This window comes from Lepidothrix coronata, unplaced genomic scaffold, assembly GCF_001604755.1.
Source record: "Lepidothrix coronata isolate B3197 unplaced genomic scaffold, Lepidothrix_coronata-1.0 Scaffold103, whole genome shotgun sequence".
NCBI classification, from domain to species: Eukaryota; Metazoa; Chordata; class Aves; order Passeriformes; family Pipridae; genus Lepidothrix; species Lepidothrix coronata.
Genome location: NW_016690283.1, coordinates 242,196 through 263,487, shown reverse-complemented (window position 1 = coordinate 263,487; position 21,292 = coordinate 242,196). Strand labels below are relative to the sequence as shown.

At 38.6% G+C, this 21,292-nt stretch overlaps 1 protein-coding gene across 2 annotated transcripts in view; it reads left to right on the top strand.

Moving 5' to 3' along the window:
- The window catches only part of CNTNAP5 (contactin associated protein like 5), a 288,828-nt gene that overhangs the window by 230,937 nt on the left and 36,599 nt on the right, over window positions 1-21,292 (top strand). For both annotated transcript variants that reach the window (XM_017823576.1, XM_017823577.1), the window contains 5 exons: window positions 8,627-8,754; window positions 9,012-9,182; window positions 11,242-11,460; window positions 17,326-17,565; window positions 19,524-19,748. In XM_017823576.1, coding sequence (XP_017679065.1) covers window positions 8,627-8,754; window positions 9,012-9,182; window positions 11,242-11,460; window positions 17,326-17,565; window positions 19,524-19,748 — 983 coding nt within the window. The remainder of the gene's footprint in view (window positions 1-8,626; window positions 8,755-9,011; window positions 9,183-11,241; window positions 11,461-17,325; window positions 17,566-19,523; window positions 19,749-21,292) is intronic.

The window sequence follows — 21,292 nt, the reverse complement described above, 5'->3', positions numbered from 1 at the left end:
AGGGTTAAATCCTTTCCTGATTCACAGTTCAGGAAGATTGAATGGCTTGAGTATAATCAGACAAGAATGAAAGTCAAACTAGAATTTGGACTTCTGATTTCATCTTAAATTTCTTTTTTGAGCTGAAAACAAGATATCTGGCTGAAGCATGTTGCTGGAATGGGTGGTCTTCAAAAAAATATTTCTCGTTGAATGCTGAATCCAATAACTGTATTTGTTTAAAAATTTTTATTCAGTTGGAGCATTGCATGAATAAAGGTTCTGGGAGATTGGTTCACAGGCATATATCAGAGGAGAGAATTCAAGCACAGACAGCAAAAGTCAGGTATAGCTAAACAAGAAATATGTATTATTAAAAAGAACAGTATTTTTCCTAAGAGACAGTATATCTGTATGTGCCTTAACATTCTTTTACATTGGATCCCAAGCTTTTTAAAGTCAATAATAAGACTTGCTTTGGCTTCTGTAGGCTTTGGTTCAGTTTCCATAGGAAGTTTTAGTTACAGTATGAATATTCAAAGCCTTCCCTGGCTTTTGACTTTTGGTGTGCTCTGATGCTGCATGAATTTGGGAAGGCCACCTCACAATCTTCTCTCATTCTCTGCACCTTCAGAGAACTCCAACCACCCAGAGATAGTTGGTGAACTTTCTAATTAATTCCTAATTGTGTTTGAGGGGACTGAAATGCCAGATGAGTGTTGTTGGAAGTGCAATTTGAAACACTCGTGAAAACTCTCATTCACTCTTACTTTTGGACCACTCACTGATAGGAGCTGCTGTCCTTTCTCTGAAAAAAAAGATATTTTAACCTTGAGTAGTTCAGAAATTATGAATAACAGAAGTAGAAAAGAAATGTATTACTGTCATAGGCTACTGTGTTTGAAATAGTGTCCAAATTATCCCCGTGAAACCTTCACTTAAAATGAGTAGAAAGGAACTGTAAAGAGTCCTGAAATACAAAAAAAATAAAATCAGAAATTACTTGTCACTGTAAGTGTTGGGTTTTTTTGGTTGCTTGATTTCCAGACAGTGTGAGTATTTACCTGGACCATTTATTTCCCTGGGGTCACTATTCATTTTCAAAAATTTTAACTGTAAGGGGATTTCTTCAGGAAGATGTTTATGTAAATGTTGGCTTATGAATGTGATTTGTATAGAATAGGCTGACTGTGCATGTTAATCTATCTTTTCTTTAATGTTTGTTTATCAGATGCGCTTTTGACAAGGTTTACACATGAGCATCAAGAGCATCTGTTTTTACTAGTGCTTGGCTCTTTGCATAATCCACATTCCATTTTTCAGTGAGCTACTTCTCAAGTAGAACAGGGTGTTATGCTGGCAGACATTGGGATTGCAGTCTGTGATTGCAGGACTGCACCATTAGGTCATAAAAACCAATGCAAGGTGAAAGCTAAATGCAGTTTTATAATGTTTCAGCTAAGTCTCCTCAGGAAATGAGACCCAAGCAAGTTATGCTGTGGGTGTTTATCTCCATTTTAACCCCACACCCAATGATTTTGAATAAAAAGACACATTTCAAACATCTTGAAGAGAGAAAGAGAAATCTCGAAAGCATTACAAATTACACATTCTATGAAAATTTATGCCAGGCTGAGGGGAAAAAGCCAATTAAAATGCACAAGAAAGAAGTTAAGGAAGCGTACACTTCTATTAGATTTTGGAAAACCCTCATGGGAGGGAAATGTTGGAAATCATGCGTCATTAGCTTGGCAGCTCACAGAGCTACTTGTTTCTCCTAATTCCATGATAATAGCAGAATATGCTCAGAAGTCTCCTCCACTAAACTGCCTACTATTTGTTGGTTTGGGGGTTCAGTTGTTTTGGCGTTTAATCCATGAGAAATTTTTACTTTTGTAGCATTCTAAATTGCAGATTGTCTTTTTAAAAGCTGAAAAACCCCTGACCTTTATGAAGAGTTTCTAAACATAAGAAATTTCATGCCTCTTGAAGATTTCTTTTGTGTTTCCCTGCTAGAACACTGACCCCCTGATATATAACGAGCATTAAAACCTGAAACCTGCTGAGATCTGAACTGTGACTTTAACCTGCTATACCTTATAGGAATGAGCAAGACAGCAGTAGATGCATTTATTTGCCTCGGCATGAAATAAAATGGGTGCTGCAGAGTGGAAAACCAGAAAATCATTTTTGCTCTTTTAGATAAATCATGCTGCTCCAAGGTAGAAACTCTCCAGAATAGTTGGAACGTCCTTCTGAAGAGGAGACAGGCCTAAAATTTTGCTTTGATTTGCTTTCCATAGACTAAATCTTAGGTATAGAAGGAGCTACTAATTTCTCAGAGCAGCAAAGAAATCATAAACAATGGAAGGCAGATCTGACAAAGTCCTGAGCCAGGTGTTTGGCAGCACACAATATGCACTTCTAGGCATGCTGACTTTTAAATGATATCTGAGCAGACACCTGAGCCAGCTGCTATTTTTGGGCTCTTACTTGACAACAAGTTAGTCCCCCTGGCCAGATGAACAGGAATGTATAATTAAACGTGCTCTATGGGGAAGGCTTTTGTATTTTTCACCTTTGTTCTTATTAAAGCATTATACTGATAAGTATCTTCTTCCATCCAGCTCCTCATCATACTTCCAAGCTCTGCAGTATGATTACAGCTAATTCTGTCACTGCAGGATAGTGGAGCATTTACCAGAGAATGGGAGAAGATCTCTGATGAGGAAGTAGAGGCATAAGTTGCCACCTTAAGTTTTTGAACCAAGCAAGGGATCTGGAAAGGTGTCAAAGCTCTTTGACTGTAGTTTATGCATGCTTCCAAAAAAAAAGAGAAGTTTCTGACTGTTGAAAAAACTTGCTAGTGGCTGGGAACATTCATAGAGATCCAGTGGCTTCATGCTGAAGCTAAATCTAGTTCATAAAATGTTTTATTTTTCTTTCTTCCTCTTCCCCCACACTGAGAGTAGTCAACTGTTGGGACAAGTTGTGTGTAGATGAGGCAAATTTGCAATTTTGTTTCAAAACACGTGCCCTCTTTCAAACAGAGGATGCATTCTTGATGCAGGTATAACTGGGGAAATGTGTTAAACTGATCTAAAGGATAAAGCATTACTGAAATACAGACAAGGTAGTGTTATAATGAGATTGTTTGGATTCTTAAGTACCTCTCCCAGGTTTTCTTCCATCTCAAGCAAAGTTCTCTTGCCTTGGCAATTAAAGCCTTGCTGCTCACCAAAACCTTGCATTTAAATGGGAGGAAACTCTTCCATGCCATGGTGGTGCATGACTGTCCTGAAGTCCATTTCTGGTTTGATCTCTTTAGAATCCAATTTCCACTTCAAATGAAAAGACTTTAGTGAAACCAGTCATCACCTGGAAACCTTGTGAATTTGGAGAACTTCACAGCTTTTTATTTTGTATAGAAAGAGGCATCTCCGGAACTCATTTTGTACAAGAAGCTCAGGCATCTCAGCAAAGCCTGTTGGACTGTTAATTCCAATGAGTAGCTGATTGGCCATCTTTTATTTCTATTCTCCAGTCTTCCTATTCAAACTGTAGGAGTGTCCTCTTTTGTTTTCCAGAGTAGTCTCCTTCACTGGGGAACTAAGCCTTTGCCATTTCCAAAGAAACATGCGCTCACCTCTTTATCATGTCTTTGGGGCACTCCATGGAGTAAGGAAACCACAGGATGTGAAAAGGAGGGGAACAAAAGGGAAAATGGATACTGCTATTGTCAGACACACTTTGTCTTGCAGAGATATACTGAGCATATCCATCCTTGTTTGAGGAGGAGCAAAGCCACATGGAAATGAACGAAGCCTTGCTTGGATGAGCTATATTTGTGCAAAGCTGTGCCAGAGCCAGGATGCTAAAATTGGAAGGGCTGAGGAGAGCAGGGCAGAGAAACCCTGACGAGCTCAGATTTGACAGGTTTTGTTTGCTCAGCCACTATCCCACACTGAATCCATTCCCCCAGAAGCAGTGCAGGCATCTCCACAGAGCCTGCGAGCTCATAAATAAACCCTGCCAGAGGTGACCTGGCCTGTATAGAGCTGTCTTGGGTATCTGCTGTCATGACTGCATTTGTCAACAAATGAGAAGAGCTGCCTGCAGAGAGCTGACTGTAGCAGGACCCTGAGGTGTCAGGAATCAGTTCTTTATTATCATTACCAAACTCTGTACCTCTTCTCTAATCCAGCCAAATATAGGCAATGCATCTTGCCTTCATCTGTTACATCTGTTATACAGATCATGGGTAACATAGCAATTAAAATTTATTGCTTTGGATTATTAAAGGTATGTCCTGCACAGGCCCCAAAACTTTTTCTGATGGAAACCTGTTTCACAGGCCCATCCCTTATGCACTTCATTGCCATCTGCTGATTCCATTCCCCAAATGTGTGGTAGTCATGAAAATCTGTACTGAATATCTGAGCTACTGAGGCTCTGTTCCCACTAGAGTTTTCATTAATGTACAAGAGGAAAACGTACCAATAGGGGATAATATGAGAATAAATTATATTTAATGGCACCACTGTTCTACCATCTGTTAGAAAAAATATGGAAATGGCTACCTGGAGATTAGCAATTTATGATGGCTCACACTGTTAGGACACTATAGAGTAAGAGTTTGTTGAGCATGCTTTTATTGGTAGCCAGGAAGAAGAAAAATAGTTTCATAATGTTATGATCAAAATAGTTATTTGTCATTTATAGATAAGTTTACCTTTACTACATCCTAAAATATGCAGTTACTGCATTATCACCTTTAGCATTGCTGTGTTTGCAGCAAATTTTTTTTTCTTTTTTAAATCGGCCCATAAATAGAGCATTTGTTTGATGTGTAACATGCCTCATAGCTTATTAAGGAAGTCTTTTGGGTAGATGCAGACGTTAATCTTCAGACATGGATAAACAAATGACATCCAACTTTATTTAATACCCATAAATAAAAAGTTTTCAGTGATTTAATTTAAAGGGCATTATTGGATTTGTTTTGTTTGGGATTTGCTTGTGGGAAGTACAAATTGATACTATCCTTTAAGTTAAGAGCTCAGAGAAATATCTGTTCATTGAGGGTTCTTTCCACCTTCAAAAACCTTCAGATTCTCATCTGAATTTGTGCCAAATTGAGTGCCAAGTCAGATAAGCGGGAGGTCTACTTCTCAAGTTTATTAATTTATTTGTACCATTTTCTGTGCGTACAGCACTCCTTTCACGTAATTGATTAAACCTGCCTTGATTTTTGTGAAATCAGGACTTAATTTACATTCCTGGCCAAGGAACATCACCCCCGCAAGGATGTTCCTCAAGTGAACTACCCTCCTGTAGTTCTCAATACTGAGAAACAGGACATAGTGTGATGCAAAGGACATGCTTGGTGGAAGTGGTCACAGAGTGCTATGTGAAACACATGAACAGAAATAAAGTGGTGGGTCTGGCTAACCCGAGAAGCAGCTGTGGAAAAGAAATATCATCTGTTTTTAAGTGTGTGTTAACTGCTAAATTAAAATACATATAAGTAAAAAGGAGCTCTGGGAACAAACACAAAAATGATTAACAAGGTTTTATTTTTTTGTTTAAAAGACAAAATCATGTATATGCACATCATAGTGTAGATGCTTTCTATCAGCAAATAGCAATTTTATTTGAAAACTGTAGTACATTAAAAGTGATCCCCAAGCCCCCTTCAGGTAAAAATTCCAAATGTTTTGTCCAGGCCCTGGTATATTTGTATTTTGTAGTGCCACAGCAGTGCCTCCAGGAAGTTATTGTGCAGGTACATGAAGCTCTTCTGCTCCTCTCTCAGGAATAATGCATTACATTTGAGAGGCTGCCATAGTGTATCACATAGAGAAAAGGAATCGTGGTGCTTTGTAAGTGGAGTCTAAAATAAATTCAACTTAAGAAATACCAGGAATTTGAAACATTCACAGTGTCTTCAACTTTCTTATCTGCTTTTGTTAACTGAAACATCCTAGGTGTTGACTTTTCAATAAAAATTTAATTTTCTACCATGAAATAATAATAATTAACTCCAACAATACATATGTTGTTTCTGTAGCTGGTACATTCTCTGAAGGACAGAATATTTTCCTGATAGGTTTTATTTCAGTGGCTGCTTGTGTGAAAATAAGTATCATTGTATGAGGGGATTTTTTCCATGTGTGAAAGAATAAAACATATAAAATGTGCTATTTGAGCTTGAAGAGAAGCTTGATTGAGTTTTCAAGGCGTTAACAAAGAAGGGAAGATTTTTATTAGTTCTAGAATATTTTTCTCTCTCACCGTTGAGCTATGCTACTAAAGTTTGCTGTGACACTGGCATATAACTAATAAAAACTCAATCATAAAATTTGATATAAAGGAACTTCATGCAGTATAACAGAATATCTAATAAGCAATGCAGTTTTCAGAGATGTGGAATAGATATCTTTAAAATGTCACCATTTCATGGTTTTTTGTAGATATTTTCAGTGCTAGTTGTAGGAAGATACTGATTTTTATTTTAATCCTGATCATAGCTAGTAAAAAGACTGCACTATATTTTGAATTAAAATAAATTTGCAGGAGGTCTCCCTAGATATTTTTTGAAAAATTTATTTTAAAAACGTAAATGCCAGCTTAGTTACATTCTTTCCTAAGAAATACTCAAATAGTTCAGCTTTTGTTACATCTATTTCATAATGCGTTGAGAGCATTTACACTAACTTTCAAATATTGATAGAATAAGCTATAGGAGTGTGCTACCGAGAGTCTGCTGTGAAGAGATTTGGAGACCATGTACTTTTGATTTCTACATGGTAGTTTTCCTTCTGAGTCTGTATTGAAGGCATCACTCTTCCTGGTGCCTGGGAATTTCATCTTGCTGCACTTTGCCTGTAGTTATTTGCATGTCAGACACCCACTGAAGTAAGAAGAAAATGTTAGGGTCAGAGAGGGTACCTCTCCTTTTCCCCTTGGCATTATGAGACAATTAGTTGTGCTGCATGCAATTAGAAACAATGAAAAATAATGCAATGTATGCAGCCTTTATAAAAAAAAAAGATCAAAATACTTCTGTTTCTTTCTGACATTAATCAGAGGAGAGCACTTAGCCAAGCAAACATCCAAAGTTGTGTGACAGAGCACAGCTGCAGTGTTCATCCTGATTATTATTTCTTTGCTGAAGTCTGTGTTCTTTCCCATAACTGACACTACACCGAGAGGTATGTTTGTGGAAGTTGGCATTACAAGCAGGATACAGGCAAACCTGGGATCCTGCCTGGAATGTCAGACTCTCTGGCAGCAGTATCACTCAAAAAGTGATACCTGTTTCCTGAGGCATTGTGTCACACCTGCCTGGAAGAGCAGGTTTGGATTACTGGTATTTTGGATATGGTCATTGTTACCATCCCCATATATAGCATGAAGTCTTTCACCTCTGAGCAGAGAGGTGATCTGGGCCATACAGAGGTGGAGATCTTTCCTTCCTCTAAAACTATTGAGATTTGGTTCTGTGAAGGATGCCGTGCCATGCTTATGTGCCCAGATGTACAGAATACCTTAACCTTGAGAAAAGAAACTAGGAGAAGAAAAAAACAACACAATGGGGATGACATTCAGTAGCACTCACCTCTCTATTGTCAATCAATAAAGAAATACCTCAAAAGGGCAGTTCTGCTCTGGTAAGGTCAGGGTTGGGTGCCTGAGGGACTCAGCTGAGTTCATGAAGTACAGTGGGATGAATGCACATCTGTATACCCTGCCAGAGTCAAAGCCACTGGATCAGCTTAAGGACCTGAGGGCTGCTATGAAACACCACGCTGCATTTTGGGGGCAACAATTTGTCCAGCACACTCAGGGCAAAAACAAAGAAATTATCCTTTAGGAATCTTTCTTTCTTTTCCTTTCTAGCAGCCATGGGTAAGTTAGTCGCAGCTGAAGAATAAGCTCAGCTAAGCAAACAAGAAAAGTTTGACATTGTAGTAAATCAGCCTTCAGTATTTCAGTTGCTGAACGAAAATTTCCACTGGCAATAATACAAAGGACTGATTCAGTCAAAACTCCCTCTGTCAATTCAGCCAGTTTTGCAGTGTGCAGAGTCAGACATGTCCCAGCCATCTTGAAGTTGGATCAGTAGCTGTCTGGCTGCCCTGTGCTAAGTGTGCTAGATCAGGCATCGCCTGTCCTCTTCCTGCTTGGGTAAAGCATAAAGACAGAATAAATGCTGTTATCTGTCTCCAGCTAACTTTACTTACAGAAATGCAAATTTGGACTTATGCCTGATACACATCAAATTCATCCTGCTGAGAAAACCCAGTAGAGCCCAGTTTACATAAATGCCCATTGGTCAACATGGCAGCATTCTGCTTTGGCTTCACAGTCCTTCTGCACAGCTGAAACACATTTACAGCCCATCCCAGACAGAATCATGTATCCAAATAGTGTCTCCAGTGGTCATTACTGCATATGAGCATAGAACATACCTATGAATGTATATGTCTTAAATAGTGTGTACTGGTCATCATTCTCTCAGGTAATTCTGCAAAAGATCTTTTGTCTTTCAGTAAACATCTTTTAAATGCTGCCTTGCATGAGGAATGCTGAGGGTTTTGTCTGTGGTTAATCTGTCTCTTTCTGTTTGTGTATTATAATCCAGGACAAATGATACCGGTCTCCTTACTTTCAAAGACCATTTGCCTGTAACTCAGATAGTGATCACTGACACAAACAGATCAAATTCTGAGGCTGCTTGGAAAATCGGCCCTTTGCGTTGCTATGGAGACAGTGAGTACTAGCTCTTCTCAATTTCCATAGGTACAGAATGTTCTCTCTTTCCTTTTGTTTGTTTTTTTGTTTGTTTTTTTGTTGGGGGGTTTTTGTTTGTTTGGTTGGTTTGGGTTGGTTGGTTTTTTGGGTTTTTTTGGTTGTTATCTTTTTCTTGTTTTTAAATTTATTTCTCTGATGAACGGTGGCTTTCCACATGCAGTTTACAGCTGCTGTCCTGTGCCAATTAACTATAGAGAAGGGCGTTGTGTTTGCAGGACAGTTCTGGAACGCTGCTTCCTTCAACACAGAGGCCTCCTATCTGCACTTCCCCACATTCCACGCCGAGTTCAGTGCAGACATCTCCTTCTTCTTCAAAACTACTGCCGTCTCTGGGGTATTCTTGGAAAACCTTGGGATTAAAGACTTCATACGAATTGAAATAAGCTGTAAGTTTCACAGTTAAGAAATCTTGGGGTATTTGCCCAATTTGACAAGTGCAAGGACATATTTTCTGCTGTCTTGAGATGCGTGAAGAGGATAAGATGGAGACATAAAGACTCATTAATCTAGACTTGTCTACCGCTCCTGTCAAGAGTTTCCCTGTATAGCTTTGGTCATTATGCTTAACCTTGTTATGTTTATCTTTCTTAAACAAGTGTATGAATGTAGTTTTTTCAACATTTATATTTATTGTTTTGCTCTTTAGAGAAAAAAATTACTGGTTAGATGTACCTATAGGCTGTAATTTTAGTTGAAAGTTGAAAATGTTAATGCAACTATTCTGATGGTTACTTTTATTCTTGTATCAGTAACATACCCAGTCTGATGCAGTCCTACAGTTTCAGAGGAACTGAGTGTGTATAGTACAGCTACAAGGTGAGAGTTTATGAAGGACAGGACACCAATGCAAAATAAGACAGTCACAGTTGTAATGAGTCTTGAATACTTGAAAATATAGTGAGTGCAATGTAACTGCTACTCAGCATATAAAGGAGAATAGCAGGAGATTTAATTAGTGAGATTTTGCCTCACTCCTGTTCTGACAACTTCAAATATTTATCAGTGATAAAAGAGTACTGTGGCTTTGACATGAAACATGACTTCTGTATTCCAAATTCTGTCAAGCTTAGGGAAAACAAACTGAGTGCTATGTATTTGATAATATGCTTATAATAACCCCAACATAAAAATTAATAAAACAGGGCCCTAAGGCCCTTCGATTCATTAAACCAATGGTAAATGTCATGGTGCATTATCACAAGGTAATGAGGTATGATTTACTGTTAACTGCACATCAAAGTCCAATTTGGTTGTACTTCAGTGTACTGTGGTTCATTCTCAGGGATATAGAAGTAAAAATGGCATCAAATGTAACAAATATTGTAAACTAAGAAGATTGTTTAGTGAAAGTTTCTGGATGTGTGTTCTGGATGTGTACTCCTATAGAAATGAGTTATTTAAAAGTTTGGGAAAAATCTTTTAAACTTAGGCTTCTCATCAGTAGTTTGATGCTGTGCTTCCTCGTGCCAGATGGAATTTGCAGCCTAAAGGCCTTGTGTCAAGGAAGCTCTAAGGACCAGCTGCTTCAAAAGGAAACCACTCTTTAGCAGATGCAGAGGCTCAGAATTGATCTTTGTCTATCCCTATGGAGCGTTTCCTATCTTAACTATCTAAGAAGCAGCTCCCAAAACTAGACCTATCCAATTTTTGAGGCTTGAAATAACAGGTTTTTTATGAATATTCAGTCTGAGACCTTCTGGTTTTGTGATCTGTGGACCTGATTCTTGGTCTCGTGGTGCATTTAGCATTTTAGGAAGAGGAGAAACAATCAGTAGCAACAATGTTAAAAAGTTCTAGCCTCCTTCAGGCTTCCAGTAGAGCAAGGTGAACTCCATTACGTGGTTTGTTTTTCAACTATTGTGCTGTTTCTAGATGCCTTATTATCTCTGGACATGTGTTACATATACAAATTTGGTTTAGGATCACCAATGAACTAGGTTTGCTCATCTATTTTTTCTTGCTTCTTGAGTCAGACTTAGGCAAACAAATGCTTGTAGGATTCTCTCCTACCATATGCAGCCAAGTTATGTAATTGTTAAGTATATGCAGTTTGAAAGATTTAGTTGGAAAGAGATTCTTCGTCCTTTCTCCTGTCTTAGCATTTTTTTTGTCCAAAATCTTTTGGTACCACTGTGTGACTTTTGTGCAGCATTTGTCACTTTTGCTTCAGAAAGAGAACTTCCATGTCTAGAGCACAGTAACTGTTATGACAAAAAAAAGATGTGTACCCACAGCCAGGCGTAATCAAAGCAGAGATCAAACAGTGAGGCTGCAGGCTTAAATTTATGTATAAGCTGCTGTGTAGGAGATGGGAGGTAAATGATCCTGTACTATTTGCTGACACAAAAGTTAATGAACCCTATATTTATGTAAGATTTCTTGATGTCAAAACCGCAATTTAAATCAGACCTTCACTTCCTCTTCACATCTGTTTATCTGTTCCAGCCCCCAAAGAGATCACCTTCTCCATAGACGTTGGGAATGGCCCCACAGAAGCCACTGTGCAGTCTCCCAGCCCCCTGAATGACAACCAGTGGCACTACATCCGAGCAGAGAGGAACCTCAAGCAAACCTCTCTCCAGGTGGACAGCCTCCCCAAGAAGGTCCTGGAGGCACCTACTGAGGGGCACTTTCGCTTGCAGCTCAACAGCCAGTTATTTGTAGGTAGGGACCATAATGGTTTCTGTGGGTATCAACAGTATTTCTGTGTCCATACCTTGGTAATGAATGCTATTGTCTCACCTTTGACCTTGTATGTGGTGACCTAGTTTTGCTTTCTCTTTTTCCATTCCTTCATAGGCAAGACAAAGTAAGCCCAAACAACTGCCTTTACACTAAAAGCACTAACCATAGTTTAAGCATATTATACTTTATGGCATTTTTAGGGTCAAACACTTGAAAGGTATTTATTGCCAAAGAATTGACAGTCTTCCTTCTTGTGCAGTACTGGCTGTGTAATTTGCTGTAGAAAATGAGATCTCTCTCTTTAGACACAATGTAAAAGTCACAAATTTGTCATAAAAATTTCTGGGGCAAAGCCTAATTGAAAGTATGATCTTTAAAGTCTGGTCCTTCAAATGTGCCTACTGAAACCCTTATTTGGCTACTGAGTTCATGACTGAGAGAACTATGAACAGAGTCAAAACAAACAGAGGTGTTTACCTAAAAGTGATCTTTCAAAGGAGAAAAAAAAAAATTAAAAGAGAAAAACATCTCTGCATATATTTTGTTTCCCTATCACCTGTGCAAAAGAAACCTGGTTTGGGACTAGCTTTTGTGTGATAATATGATCATGGATTACAAGGGGAATCCTCTCTTTTTCATATTCAAACACTGTCTTTCTGAGTAATCTGCTCAGTGATGGAGTGGGCTGTATCTCACATCTTATGCAGGGCCATTCAGGTAACTACCAATTCCTTCCTTAAAATGGAGTCTCTTACTTAGCTGAAATGCTATAGCAAACCTCAATCAGTCAATTCATTTTAATATAGTTTACTTGTGTATTCACACGCTTTGATTTAAGTAGATTTTAGGGTATTTTTTTAAGCTTTTTATTGTGTATGTGTGCAGTAATTACTGGGCTCTGAATGCAAAGAATTAATCTGTAATAAATAGATACAGCTGCATCAATGTCAAGAGTCCTTCCCACATAGCAGTTGATTTATACTCCCTAAAATGATCTCTGCTAGACTCAGCTGGAGAGGAGCTCACTGAAGAACTCACAGAAGGGAGGCTTAAGACTGTCACAATGCAAGGTTTCTGTTTTCTGGTATGAAGCATGCTGCTAATCACTTGTTTTTTTAAATGCTTCTTTGATCCTAAGAGCATGTTCTGTGGGAGGCCAGGCCTGAAGGCAATAGGGTTGGGCTGCTTGACACCTTAGAAATATCAGAGAATTTTAGCCAAGTTACTGTTTCCAGCTAGAAAAACTGGAGATTTAGTGACTGGATAGACTTTTGCAATGTTTTGGTTGTATCTTTCTAAAAGACTAAATATGAAGGGTTTATCATAGGTCATCTATTAGGTATGTCATATATACCAACTGCTTACCATTCCACATCTGAAAAGCAGTATCTGCCTGTAAGCTTGCTTCTCAGCCTCAGCAAAAGAAAACATGTTACCTGAATCAACTTTATGGTGGTTTTAAAGGGACATAATTGATGAATTGCATCATAGAAATCCATGGTAGTTAAGGACCTCACAAGAGAATGTGCCAACAGAAACCCTTGTCATCAAAGACAAATGCAAAGCCCTGCACCTGTGGCAGAATAACATAATGCATCTGTACAAGCTGGAAGTTGAGTGGATGGATAACAGCTGTGCAGAAAAGGTCCCATCGGTTTTGGTGGTGAAGTGAATTTGTACCTCATCTGAATGTAGCTATGCTTTAAGGAACATGTTGGACAGTTGATTTCAGCAGTGAACTCCAACCTATTTTACTCTAATATCTACAGAAGACTCTAGGATATAGGTATTTATCTCAGTCAAGTGAAAAGTTCTCACCGAGAAATAAATAGATTGCATTCAGTTGTTCATCCACACTTTTACTGAACTATGAATAAAAGGGACAGAAACACAAATGTTTTTGGGAGTGCTTTTTCAGCCCTTAACTCTGCCATGTGGAAGGCCAAAATTCTTTGTGACTTTCTGAGTTTTTCTAAGAGCTGTCAGAATAGTTGGAAACCTGGGCAGCTTCCTGATTCTGATACTGTTTGTCCCTGGGTGCTCCAGGGAAATGTGGCAGAATTCCAGTAATACACAGATGTGACATCGTTTGTTTCTAGTGAAGGTCTCATTCCAATCTCTAATAAAAAGCTACTGATTTAATAACTCAACCATGCAGAATGAATTTTATCCCATCTGAAAAATAAATACATAAACAGCAATGTAAATTGGAAAGAAGCAACAGCACATAATATTACTCCCTACTCCCCCTATAATCCACAACATATTTGTCTCTGCAGCATTCTGCCTACTGACAGTGATTAAGGGGTTCCCAGTCTTAATGACTCTCTGTGGCAGGCTTCTGAGGTAGCTTTCTGTGTGTGGGAAGTGGAAGGGAGAAATGACTTGTATTTCCAGTACACTCAAACAAGCTTGGATTTTAATGCAGCCTAAAGGAGCTAGAAAACCATTTTTCAATTTCTTTTAGTGGGTTTTGGGTATCTAAGTGCTTTAGGCTACGTTATAATCCTCAGTCACAGCATGAACATCCTTACACCTGGCTATGTTTCTTCTCTTAATTTAAAAAAAAAAAGTACAGTGAAGGACCAGACCCCAAACAAATGTTCAGGCTAGGTAATATCAACTGCACCAAAGTGCCCAGTAATGAGCCAATTCAGCACATTACTTGCTCGGAAGGAGCAGGCAAAAATCATTCCTTTCGACGGACAGTCTTTTTCAGCACTCAAAATGTGGGACAAACTTTTGTATAGTGCAGCTGTGCCTGGCATATCCTTGTGGTCCTAGAGGAGATGGATCATTATCTCCTCTCATGGCATAGTCTGAGATGAAGTTCTGCCTTACCTAGTGCCAAAGGCATGACCATAAGACTCCATCATAGGGAGGGGAAAGACAGTCATCATAGGCCTCTTTGAGTGCAGGATTTGAACTCATAGAAGTAATATCAGAGAAACAAAATACAAATCCTGAGAAATTAATTTGATGAATAAAGCTTAGATCAGAAGTTTTTGTGCTATTCATTTGGTATGTTATGGACACTGGCAAAATTAAGTACTTGGGTTCCTTGTTCTGTCTTGGGAACAACTGAGCAAGGAATAAATCCTTGAGTGAACCTCCTCTGTCCATTCTAGGCAGTCGTACCCCAGGGAGACCAAACCCCAACAACATGTCAACATCTGAGAAACTTTCTTTTTAGACAGAAGAAAGGATAAGAAAAGAAGGGGTATACTTTGTTTACTATTATTGGTTTTAAAGGCATCTGTAGGCTCCTTGGAGGCCAGGAGGAGGAATTAACGCCTAACTCTCTGTATCCTGTTGGCTTTGTACATCTTTCAGTTTGAGACTAACAACTGTGACTTGGAGGTCTCCTGAGGAATATCACAGCAAGTTCACCTACTCCTGATTATGATTTTTATACTTCTCTGCCCTTTGCTTTTCTTTGTATCGTTTGCATAAAGCAAGGATGCTCTTGATATTTATTCATGCTGCTTCAGCCTCCCTAATCCAGTTTTTTCCAGCAAAAAGTCCTTTTTTTTTTTTAAAGCAAATCCTGAACTCATTGCTAAAATGTTAATTATTTAGCCAATTGTGTCACCAAGCTATGCTATGAGTGTTCAGTTGTGAGCTTCTTGCCCCCTCTTCTCAGATTCTCTCTTCTTTGCCCAAAGGCTCCTCACTAAAATTCAGCTGCATAAACACCTTGCTGAAAACAAGTATGGCTCATTTGACTGTCACCTGCACTCAACACAGTACACTCTTAACTTTGGTGTTTATGGTCCATAGGCTTATCCTAAAATCTGTTTTCCTGAATAAAACATTTAGGTCTCATACATTGAATTGTCCAGTCCATCGGGCATATTTGAGTAGGAAGAATCTGCAAAGCTTGATTTGAGGAAGAGTTTTGGTTTTTTTGTTTTCTATTTTTCTTTGCTTTGCGGGAATGGATATGAAGATTAGGTCTAGTGAATTGAAGAAAACTGCCCAAAATAATAAACAGATTTGCTTAAGCAATACTGTGTGGATCTAAGATCATATAATTGGTCTGTGTTAAGCCCTATACTCTCCAGACATTATAAGAGGAGAAGAGTGAGAAACTTAACATGGCCTTCCAAATGCTTTAGAGAGCATTAAGAATGTGAGTAGTGCAATAAACATGACATCTGTGGAAGAGTTAGCAATAGTTTTTACTCATTCTTTATACGATTCAGCTGGGATTTGTATGTGTGCAGAGAAGAGGCAAGGAAACTGTCATTTATCCTTGTAATATTTGTGGTTTCCTCCTGTGCAAAAGAAAACAAAGTAACCAGTAGCCTTAAAGGAAGAAATCACATTTCCACTTATGTGGACATGACTGAAAATTCTGTATGATATGTTTTGTTTAGGAACAAAATCTCCAAGCAAAAGGGTTGTGTGTGCACAGTGCAGCAAATGCAGAAGGCCTGATTCTTGTCCTCAGAGGGCCTCTAAAATAAGTGAGCTAACATTTGCTCTCCTTTAAAGAATATCTAAGAATGGCTAAAGAGAAATTTCAAAATATTTGTTTCTCTGAGAAAAGTATCATAAAATTAGCATGAAACAAATGTGTCTCATGCATACTGTCTATAGTTCAATTACTCTAATTTAAATGCAGTATTTCTGCTATTAATGTTCCAGGAAGAAAACCCTAGTGTTGCAGAACACTAGGGTTTGGGTGAGGTTGCTTTTTAGACTGTTACTGCATTCTGTTAGTTCGCAGAAATCTTACTTTATTAATTTATGAAAAAAAAAATAGATACTCTTCTGCAAGGGCTTATCAAATGATGTAATCTTTTATCTCATACACTTTGATATAGAACCAAATTCTACAGAAGAATAATAACTTCTTTCATACTACTTTTGCAGGAGAATCACCAATAAAGCTAACATTTCAGAGTCTGCAAATGCTGATAACTCCTGAACCACAATTAGATTTCCTAGCAGCGATTGAAATTGAAGTATCTTCAAAAGCAAAACATGGCAACTGCCAAAAAAAAGCCTATGATAAAAAAAATGGTTATATTTTCATAGAGTAACAATTGTAATTATTATTCTCAGAGACCACCTCTTATGGAAAAAGCGCCTTCATTGTAACACTGTTAGCAATTTCATTGGACAGATGCAAAGCTAGATAGCTTGTAGAGACTAAACTACCCTCTTGCATAGTTCCATACAGGTCTGGTCTTCAGGAAGAAATGCAATTATATTTAACAGTTGTAATAAATAGCACATCTGTGACCGGAACTCATGTTTCTTGCTACAACAACCATTTACAGGTGCCATGTCAGGTTGGGAAGTCATTCATAAATTCTGACCCAAGTCATATCCCTTCAGCCAGCAGGCCTGGTGCTGAACATGACTCATTCCTGCTATCTGGACTCATCAGCATGTTAACTCACTCACCTGCTGTTGGGATTGGGATGTTATTTATGCTTTGTACTATGGCAACAAATAGGAAAAAAACCCAACATTTTTGGTTTGATTTTCTCATGTATTTGGTGATATACAAACATACAATATAGAAACTAGTCTTTCTCCCAAATGAATTTGCAGTTTTAATGCCAGACAGGAGAGTAGACAAGCCAAAAAAGAGAAGAATGGCAAAAAGAAAGTATCACATACAACTTTTTAGTCCTTTCATAAAAATAGAGACCTTTAGTTCCCAGGGCTGTCCATCTGTCATCTTTTGCCACTTTATGTATTGGCATATAATATATAATTTTTTTTAAAAAAATTGTGGATTCATGTTTGTACGTCTAGATTGAAATTAATGGCTTTCATTACCGTGAAGACTCACCAATGAGTGAATGTCCCTTTTTCTCTCCTTTTCAGGAGGAACAGCTTCCAGACAGAAGGGCTTTTTGGGATGCATTCGATCTCTGCATTTAAATGGACAGAAACTTGACCTTGAAGAGAGAGCTAAAATGACACCTGGTGTTAAACCTGGATGTCCAGGACATTGCAGCAGTTATGGTAACCTGTGCCATAACGGAGGTAAATGTGTGGAGAAGTATACTGGTTACTTCTGTGATTGTACCAACTCAGCCTATGAAGGACCATTCTGCAAGGAAGGTAGGCAGCAAGCTTTGATTCTAACCTTCAGCACCGTTTCACTACAGCACGGTTGTCAGCTCGGTGTCCCCTGTATTACAATACATTCTATTATCAGCTGTCTCTTCAGCGTTACTAAGAGTTTATCTGAAGCAGACTACAAGACCTTTTTTTGACTTCAGTGTTGGCCTCAGAAATGAAAATGATGTCAGCTGTACTAGTAAAGTTTACAACTATTTCCCGCTATGATTCCTGTATTCAGTGGCATATAACTTGCCCCAGACATAAACAAATAGGGCTGAATTTTTTCATACAGGTGTTTGCCCAAGTCTGAACATTTAGTTTAGTTGTTCTTAAACCTCATCCCGTTTTGTCCACCTTAAAAAAATCTTGAGAGCTTTTCTTTACAAAGTTTTAGAGCAATGATGTGACAAAAAGAGGTAGTCTTTTTATGTTCTTTTGCCATTTCTGTGACAACCCATCCAAACGTTAAGAAATTTTTAAAATAAGCATGAAGCATTCAGGAGAAAACTGATTTGCATGGTTCAGTCTTTGGTGAATGTGTCCTCACTGAACCCTTCTGGTGGCTTGTAGAAGATGCTGTCAACACCAGAAAAATGAGCAGGGCAAATAAGGAACCTCTAATTTAGAGAGCATGCTTTTTGAAACTAACAAAATTCCTTCTCAGTGACAGCAATATGCAGTGTGAATTTTTAATTTCCATGGCTGCCCCTCACCTCACAAATGCAAGGGGTTTGCTAAGTAGGCTGCATCATCTGTTGCTTTAAATTGGCTTAGCTTTTATCATGGTTTAGGAGTGGTGTTCTCCAATTTATTTTTCCCACTGAAACCACTCCGAACCACATGCTCTCACTTGCTCCCCCCTCTCTTTCATTCTCCCTCCCCTGCAGTGGAATAGAGAGGAGAATTCGAGGCACAAAAGGTAAAGATTACAGGTTGAGATAAGAACAATTTACTGGAAACAACAACGAGATTAAAAACTGAAAAGTGACATTAACAATACAGGGTACAAGAAAGAAGCGAACAATTTACACAGAAACTCCCTGACAATACTCTACTGCTCCCTCCCCATGCTACACCGACCCAAAAGGGACCTCTTCCCCCATCCCCAGAAAATTATGTGAGTTGGCATAGAATAACCTCTGGGTCCTGGCCATGCCCCCTCCTGGCTAATGGAAAAATGACCCTGTCCTGTCTGGAACCGGGGCAGTTGTACCGCAGTCCATGGAACTATGCTCCCTCACGCAAGCTGAGGATTTGGCACGGATGCCACAAGAGACATACCAAATACCCATATATTGTCCCATTAGGAGATGCTGTTGTAGAGGTGAAGCTGCTCTACTGGAGAGTTACCATCCTGACTTTACTGAAAAAAAACCTCTGCTGTTATCCCATCTGTGTCATCCATGGCCAGACTATGTTATCTATATTGAAAACAGAAGCATGAGTTCTCAGGATCCGAGCATGTATAGGTAGATGTTCCTCTTCATTTGATGCTACCAAAGATAACTTTCCTTACTGGCTGTCTTTGGTCAATGTGTTGTTTTAATAATGAATTTGTTTAAAAAGGAGACTGGAAAAAACAAATATGTTATCTTTACTGTTGGAGGGAAGACAGGGAATATTGCCTTACAGAGAATATTCGGTTGTCAGAAGGTGGTGAACTAAGCATTTATTTGGCTGACAGACATTTCATGCTGTTCCATCTTGTGGAGCTCTGATTCTAGCACTAAAATTGTTGAATTTATGTCTCCATTCACTATCCTTCCCTGTGCCAGACAAACTGACTGTAAGGAAGGACACACTGCTTATCCAAATGAAGGAATACTGTTGTCAGCTGGGTCAGGGGCATTTTGCAGTGTTCTGTTTCTGAGGTAGTCAGTTCACATCCATTCCTTCCTGGGAGATCTGAAAATGCAGTAGGTGAAATTATTCCCTTGCTTTACATATGTTTTCAGAGGTTTCTGCATTATTTGAAGCTGGCACTTCTGTTACCTATATTTTCCAAGAACCTTATCCTGTCACGAAAAATGCAAGCACCTCAAGCTCTGCCATTTATGCGGATGCTGTCATGTCCAAGGAGAATATTGCATTTAGCTTTCTCACAGCACATACCCCAAGCCTTCTACTGTACATCAACACCTATTTTCATGAATATTTGGCCGTGATTCTCTCCAAGAATGGTAAGTAGTCTTGATTTCCTACCAAAGTGAGACCAGTGTAACTTTGTAAAGATTTTGTTGCTTTGATTTTGGTTTGTTTGTTTTCTGGATTTTGGATTTTTTTGTGAGAATAGGATAGAATTCTGCACTGATTAAAGTTAATTTTTGTGTCTGCAACTTTATCAACTTCATGATATTTGGTTCATGAAAATGGCCATCACTCTTGTTTATGTCCCTTTATTTGTCATTTGGCTACACTTGCCTGTTCAGTCTTTGAGTAATCATTTTGTTGGGGCTTAAAATGTACTTTGACTTCCATTTGACAAGACTACGTAATAGCAATTCCTTGCTATTTATTCCACATTGTGATCCATTAGGCCACCAAGATAAGGGAATGAGAAATACCATGTCTGTACAAAAACACTTGGTACAGAAATATATTAGAATTTTATCTTTCTTGGCACATGTATTGCTCTTCACTGGATTTTTTCAATGTAATATGGTCAGTACGTCTGAATATTAAAGCCAGAAAATGTCAACGTTTTCTAGGTTTACTGACCAAAACAGGAGGTGTAAATCCATTTTCTGTTAAAAGGTGCATGAGGTGGGGATTTTTTGAAAACATTTAAAGATTTTAGGGGCTCAGGCCCTGTGTCTTCTCAGAAAGACATTGACTTCTGAGTCTTTGCAGTGCTTTCAGAAAAATCACTCCAGACAAACATCATCCTAGGCAAATGGGAATGTTTGAATTATTCAAGAGTTATCAGGCACTGGAGCACTGGAAGTGATGAGTAAGCTTATTGGTGAGTCAGTAGCCTGTGGCAGAACAATAGAAAGTTAATGTCATGTGGCTGAATATGTACATTTGACCGAATGACCCAGACCACTCTGAAACCTTTCAAATTCCAAAATACTACACTTTCAAGTGCTGTCAAATGAAACTATAAAAGGGAAAAAAAATACAACCAACCAACCAAACAAAAACCCAAAAAACCAAACAATCAAAACTGGTTTTATTCTCTGTATGGATTTTGCAGTAGTTTCTCTTGGTTATGTTATGTGGCTAGCATTCAGGCTGGCAAGGGACGAGTATCCTAATCCCTGGGAGAGGCAGCTGGAATAGTAACTGCCTGAACCAATTTGCTCCAAGTGAAGTTGTGCCAGGGAAGTGGGACTACTGAGGTAACCCTAACCCTCTCCTGTTCAGTCCCAGATTTCCATCTGTAATTTGCTCTTGGAGGCAAGTGTTTATGATTTTCAGATATATGAATATTTTAGTGTGTAGCTCCAGGGTGGTAGAGGTTATACCCTGCTGAGGTGAAACCTTGGAATCTGCTTCTCAGTTACACTCAGGTCTCTTGATGCCACTCAGGCAATCAGAAATAGCCCTAAAGTGAATGAAAATGTAATATCCACTTAAGTCACGTTTATTGCTGCCAGAGTAGTCTAAAATGACCTTAGAAACATGAGCCAATTGACTTTTATTGATGAAATGCACTATACATAAACTATAATTGAGAAGTTCTGGAAGTAGGGGTTTTAGTGTTGGTTGGGGAAGGGGTTGG